The following is a 6,421-nucleotide window of genomic DNA, read 5'->3' on the forward strand; positions in this document are numbered from 1 at the left end:
CAGACTTGCCGTGCGGAAGCAGAGAGAATAGTCTATGGCTTGGGTGGTTGGAGTCTTTAACAATTTTCCGGGCCTTTCTACCACACCGCCTGGATGGCAGGGAGCTCGGCCCCAGTGATGTACTGGGCTGTCCGCACCACCCTCTGAAGCGCCATGCGATCGAGGACGGTGCTATTGCCATACCAAGCAGTGATGCAGCCAGTCAAAATGCTCTCAATGGTACAGCTGTATAACTTTTTGAGGATTTGAGGGCCCATGCCAAACTTTTTCAACCTCCTGAGGGGGAAGAGGCACTGTTGCGCCTTCTTCATGACTGCGCGTGTGTATTTGGGCCATTTTAAGTCTTCAGTGATTTGGACACCGAGGAACTTGAAACTCTCGACCTGCTCCACTGCAGCCCCGTCGATGTGGATGGGGGCGTGCTCGCCCCTTCCCGTTTCCTGTAGTCCACGATCAGCTCCTTGGTCTTACTGACGTTGAGGGAGAGGTTATTGTTCTGGCACCACATTGCCAGGTCACTGACCTCCTCCCTGTAGGCTGACTCATTGTCACCGGTGATCAGGCCTACCACCGTCGTGTCGTGTTGGAGTCGTGCGTGGCCACACGGTCGTGGGTGAACAGGAGGGGACTAAGCACACACCCCTGTGTTGAGGGTCAGCGTGGTGGAGGTGATGTTGCCTACCCTCACCACCTGGGGCCTGCCCGTTCGGAAGTCCAGGATCCAGTTGCAGATGGAGGTGTTCAGACCCAGAGTCCTAAGCTCGGGGACGAGCATGTGCGTGTGTGTGTATGTGTGACTGTGTGTGTGACTGTGTATGCGACTGTGTGTGTGTGTGTGTGTATGTGTGTGTGTGTGTGTGTGTGTATGTACAGTATGTGTGTGTGACAGCCTGGTGGCCTGGTGTTTTTCTTCTTTTTTTTTTTTTTTAGGGTGTAGATCAGCTTTAATATTTCAGACAAAACCTTGTGAAGACTTACAGAAAACGTTTGACCTGTGTCATTGCCAACAAAGGGTATATAACAAAGTATTGAGAAACTTTTGTTATTGACCAAATACTTATTTTCCACCATAATTTGCAAATAAATTCATTAAAAATCCTACAATGTGATTTTCTGGATATTTTTTTCTCAATTTGTCTGTCATAGTTGACGTGTACCTATGATGAAAATTACAGGCCTCTCTCATCTTTTTAAGTGGGAGAACTTGCACAATTGGTGGCTGACTAAATACTTTTTTTCCCCACTGTATATATGTATATATATTTGTGAGAAAAAAAACATATGGGGGATTGGAAGTGATGCAGACAATTACATTGATGGAAGTTACAATCTATCTGAAATATTAAATTACTTTTTTCCCTCACTGTATATATATATATATATATATATATATATATATATATATATATATATATGCATACATACATACATACATACACATACATATACACATACATATATATATATCCTTAATTTAAATATATTTCCCTTTATTACTTTCCAACCCCACCACCCCTTCCCTAATTGGAGTAAACTAGTGAACAACAATGATTAGGCCTCTACTTCCAGCTTATACATACTATATACATTTTATGGACACAGTCAATTTTACAATAATTATATTTTGTTTGTTTTTACTCATGAACTTCCTCTACCCTCAACCTCTCCGATCATTTTCATGATGTCCATCCGGTTTGCTTCTATATGCCATATCTTTCTAACTGTGCTCTTTCACAAAAGCTCTCAACCTATAACCTATATACTTATTATGGACACAGTATGCTTTACATTATTAGTTATCTTGTTGTTATTAGTTGTTGTTAGTTGTTATTAGTCCCATCCTTCAACTCCATTCAACACCACCCATCTATCTATTAACACCATTCATATTGGATTTCTATTTGCCATATATTTTTCAACTGTACTGTGATGTTTTACAAAAGTTCTGAACCCTTCTAGTCTCATTGTTTCTACAGATTGTAAATTGAAAATAAACATTTTTGTTAAAAGTATTATTATATTATTGATCGATTGACTATGACTTTTCAGATCACCCAGTAGTGCTATCTGCAGGGTTAGCTCCAGGTAAATATTGCAATCCTTTAGCCATTCCTGGACCTGTGTCCAAAAACAAGCTACATATGGACAGTACCAAAACAAATGATCTAATGATTCTGTCTCTTCGCTGCAAAATCTGCAGAGCTGCGAAGATTGTATCCCCCATATAAATAACATTCTATTTGTAGCAAGAATTTTATAGAATAATTTAAATTGAAAAATGATACGTTTTGAATCAAGCGTCGTTTTGCGCATCAGTTCATAAACACTATGCCATGGAATCGGTACGTCAAAAATCTCTTCCCAACTATTTTGCAATCTACAGTGGGGAGAACAAGTATTTGATACACTGCCGATTTGCAGGTTTTCCTACTTACAAAGCATGTAGAGGTCTGTAATTTTTATCATAGGTACACTTCAACTGTGAAAGACGGAATCTTAAACAAAAATCCAGAAAATCACATTGTATGATTTTAAAGTAATTAATTTGCATTTTATTGCATGACATAAGTATTTGATCACCTACCAACCAGTAAGAATTCCGGCTCTCACAGACCTGTTAGTTTTTCTTTAAGAAGCCCTTCTGTTCTCCACTCATTACCTGTATTAACTGCACCTGTTTGAACTCGTTACCTGTATAAAAGACAACTGTCCACACATTCAATCAAACAGACTCCAACCTCTCCACAATGGCCAAGACCAGAGAGCTGTGTAAGGACATCAGGGATAAAATTGTAGACCTGCACAAGGCTGGGATGGGCTACATGACAATAGGCAAGCAGCTTGGTGAGAAGGCAACAACTGTTGACGCAATTATTAGAAAATGGAAGAAGTTCAAGATGATGGTCAATAACCCTCGGTCTGGGGCTCCATGCAAGATCTCACCTCGTGGGGCATCAATGATCATGAGGAAGGTGAGGGATCAGCCCAGAACTACACGGCAGGACCTGGTCAATGACCTGAAGAGAGCTGGGACCACAGTCTCAAAGAAAACCATTAGTAACACACTACGCCGTCATGGATTAAATTCCTGCAGCGCACGCAAGTTCCCCCTGCTCAAGCCAGCGCATGTCCAGGCCCGTCTGAAGTTTGCCAATGACCATGTGGATGATCCAGAGGAGGAATGGAAGAAGGTCGTGTGGTCTGATGAGACAAAAATAGAGCTTTTTGGTCTAAACTCCACTCGCTGTGTTTGGAGGAAGAAGAAGGATGAGTACAACCCCAAGAACACCATCCCAACCGTGAAGCATGGAGGTGGAAACATCATTCTTTGGGGATGCTTTTCTGCAAAGGGGACAGGACGACTGCACCGTATTGAGGGGAGGATGGATGGGGCCATGTATCGCGAGATCTTGGCCAACAACCTCCTTCCCTCAGTAAGAGCATTGAAGATGGGTCGTGGCTGGGTCTTCCAGCATGACAACGACCCGAAACACACAGCCAGGGCAACTAAGGAGTGGCTCCGTAAGAAGCATCTCAAGGTCCTGGAGTGGCCTAGCCAGTCTCCAGACCTGAACCCAATAGAAAATCTTTGGAGGGAGCTGAAAGTCCGTATTGCCCAGCGACAGCCCCGAAACCTGAAGGATCTGGAGAAGGTCTGTATGGAGGAGTGGGCCAAAATCCCTGCTGCAGTGTGTGCAAACCTGGTCAAGACTTACAGGAAACGTATGATCTCTGTAATTGCAAACAAAGGTTTCTGTACCAAATATTAAGTTCTGCTTTTCTGATGTATCAAATACTTATGTCATGCAATAAAATGCAAATTAATTACTTAAAAATCATACAATGTGATTTTCTGGATTTTTGTTTTAGATTCCGTCTCTCACAGTTGAAGTGTACCTATGATAAAAATTACAGACCTCTACATGCTTTGTAAGTAGGAAAACCTGCAAATTTGGCAGTGTATCAAATACTTGTTCTCCCCACTGTATATGGGACAGCTGTCAATCCTTTGGTCCTTAAATGAAACTGATATACTTTTTTATTTATCACAGTTTTCTTTAACCAATTATGTTCATTAATGCAGGGCCGACAGACAAGTTCCTTACTTTTTCCCCCTTCCACTTTCCTCTTCCATTTTTGCGGGAATGCTGCAATTATTTGGTTGTAATTTTGGGTAGAGCAGACATTTCCATATGTTTTTGTTAGCTGCATGTGCGACATAACTCCACCAGTCCTACCGATGATATCATTTACGAAGATTATACCTTTTTTAAACACTTTTTCAAAAAATAATGTTTTTTTATCCTGGTGTTTATGCTAGGTTGTGATCAGGGCACAGCTGGTGCAAGCGTTAAGCCCTAGAAAAGCACCACATTCCCTCAGCATTGTTATGATGCCTTCCAAAACAAACAACCCTGTCCCAACATCCCCCTAACGTTGGAGCAACGTTCTGCCTGACCAGGGCCATGCCGGGTGCTTGTGTTGGCTGCAGACATGTGATTGAAACGTCAACAGTGAGTCAAATGGTCAGAGTTTCCGTTTTCTTGTAGGAATGCCAGGCTTTCTGCTCCAGAGCCGTTCCCTCATAGGGAAATAAAAAGGCTTTACCCCCCCCACACACACACACATACACACACACACACATACACACACACACACACACACACATACACACACACACACACATACACACACACACACACACACAGCTGCAGTATGGTACTGTGGGTTTATGTCAGGGTGTTGACAACATCTCAACGTCTGACCCCCCCTCAGAATTCCAACAGAATTCCAGAATTCACAATCTTGAATTGAAGTGATGTGTGTTTAGCAGTGTTTCCAAGAGTTGCATGTTCTTTTGAACGACTCATTTGTGGAGCGTTAGGGAGGGGTCATCTTGTACTGAAACTTTGGCTAGCTCACTTCTCTATCAGAGAGAAAGTACCCTACAAGTTAGTACCCTACACATTAGTACCCTACAAGTAAGTACCCTACAAGTAAGTACCCTACAAATTAGTACCCTACAAGTTAGTACCCTACAAGTTTAGTCTCACTCTTTCTCCATCTCTATCTGCCCCTTTACCTCTAACTGCCACTCTTTCTCCATCTCTATCTGCCCCTTTACCTATAACTGCCTCTCTTTCTCCATCTCTATCTGCCCCTTTACCTCTAACTGTCTCTCTTTCTCCATCTCTATCTGCCCCTTTACCTCCGACTGCCTCTCTCCATATCTATCTGCCCCTTTACCTCTAACTGCCTCTCTTTCTCCCTCTCTTCCTACATGTTCTCTCCTTTTACCTCCCTTTGATATCTCTATCTATCCCTTCCCTTCTATTCCTCTCTCTTCTCCCTCTGTTTTATCTTCCTCCTTTGTCCCTCCTGCCTCTCTCTCGCTCGTTCTCTCCCTCCTTCCTTCCTTCCCTTCCTCTCTCTCTCTCTCTCTCTCTCTCTCTCTCTCTCTCTCTCTCTCTCTCTCTCTCTCTCTCTCTCTCTCTCTCTCTCTCTCTCTCTCTCTCTCTCTATCTCTCTCTCTCTCTCTGTGTGTGACTGAGAGAGATAATACATGGCTCATTCTCAAAACTAACATTAGCTGAAAGGTTATCTAGCTTTGTTCCTGCTCTTTTCTCCTTATTAAGTTATTGGATGAGTAGATGGCAGACTACTATGGCAGGCCAGCAGCCTGAAAGGTCAGTTTGTAGTTTATGAGCTCTCACTGTCATAACTTGAGAAAGGGGCTACTCATACATTGGAGAAAGGCTAGAGTTGATCATGTTCTCCAGAAGTGTGTAGTATAATCCAAATTATTCCCTGAACACACTGTGTTTATGTAACATAATGTAACGAACTAATCCATGCTCTGTGCGTGTGTGTGTGCGTGTGTGTGTGCGTGCGCACGTGTGTGTGTGTGTAGGGTGGCCAAGGCCCTGAAGGTGACGTTGTATGAGACTCCTACAGGCTGGAGGTTCTTTGGAAACCTGATGGACTCCGGGAGGTGCTCGCTCTGCGGAGAGGAGAGCTTCGGGACAAGTGAGTGTTACTGACTGTTTCTCTCTACTCCTGTTTGACATTCACATTCATCTGAGTCGTGCTGCAGCTTGTCAGCAGCTTAGTTTGCTTACCTTTCAGTAAAAGCCAGTCTGTTCCTAGAGCATCCATATCAGAGGAGGCTGGTGGGATGAGCTCTAGAAGAATGTGCTCATTGTAATGGCTGGAATGGAATACATGGAATGGACGTGTGGTTTCCATATATTTCATGTGTTTGATACCGTTCCATTAATTCCATTCCAGCCATTACAATTAGCTCGTCCTCGTATAGCTCCTCCCACCAGCCTCCTCTGATCCATATACAGTACATCACATCCCTAAATAGAGAAGCCTGCCTCTGGTCAGAGTCATCCCAGCCTAATAGATGTGAGGGGCC

The 6,421-nt window shown here is 43.2% G+C and overlaps 1 protein-coding gene across 1 annotated transcript in view; it reads left to right on the forward strand.

The window, feature by feature from the left end:
* Positions 1 to 6,027, forward strand: part of LOC311122133 (phosphoglucomutase-like protein 5) — a gene marked incomplete at its 3' end in the record, with an annotated part of 38,512 nt that extends 32,485 nt beyond the window's left edge. The window contains exon 7 of the mRNA XM_084196538.1: positions 5,912 to 6,027. Coding sequence (XP_084052664.1) covers positions 5,912 to 6,027 — 116 coding nt within the window. The remainder of the gene's footprint in view (positions 1 to 5,911) is intronic.
* Between the last annotated feature and the right edge of the window lie 394 nt (positions 6,028 to 6,421).

The sequence above is a fragment of the Coregonus lavaretus genome (genome assembly GCF_964263955.1).
Source record: "Coregonus lavaretus genome assembly, contig: HAP1_SCAFFOLD_2782, whole genome shotgun sequence".
Taxonomy (NCBI): Eukaryota; Metazoa; Chordata; class Actinopteri; order Salmoniformes; family Salmonidae; genus Coregonus; species Coregonus lavaretus.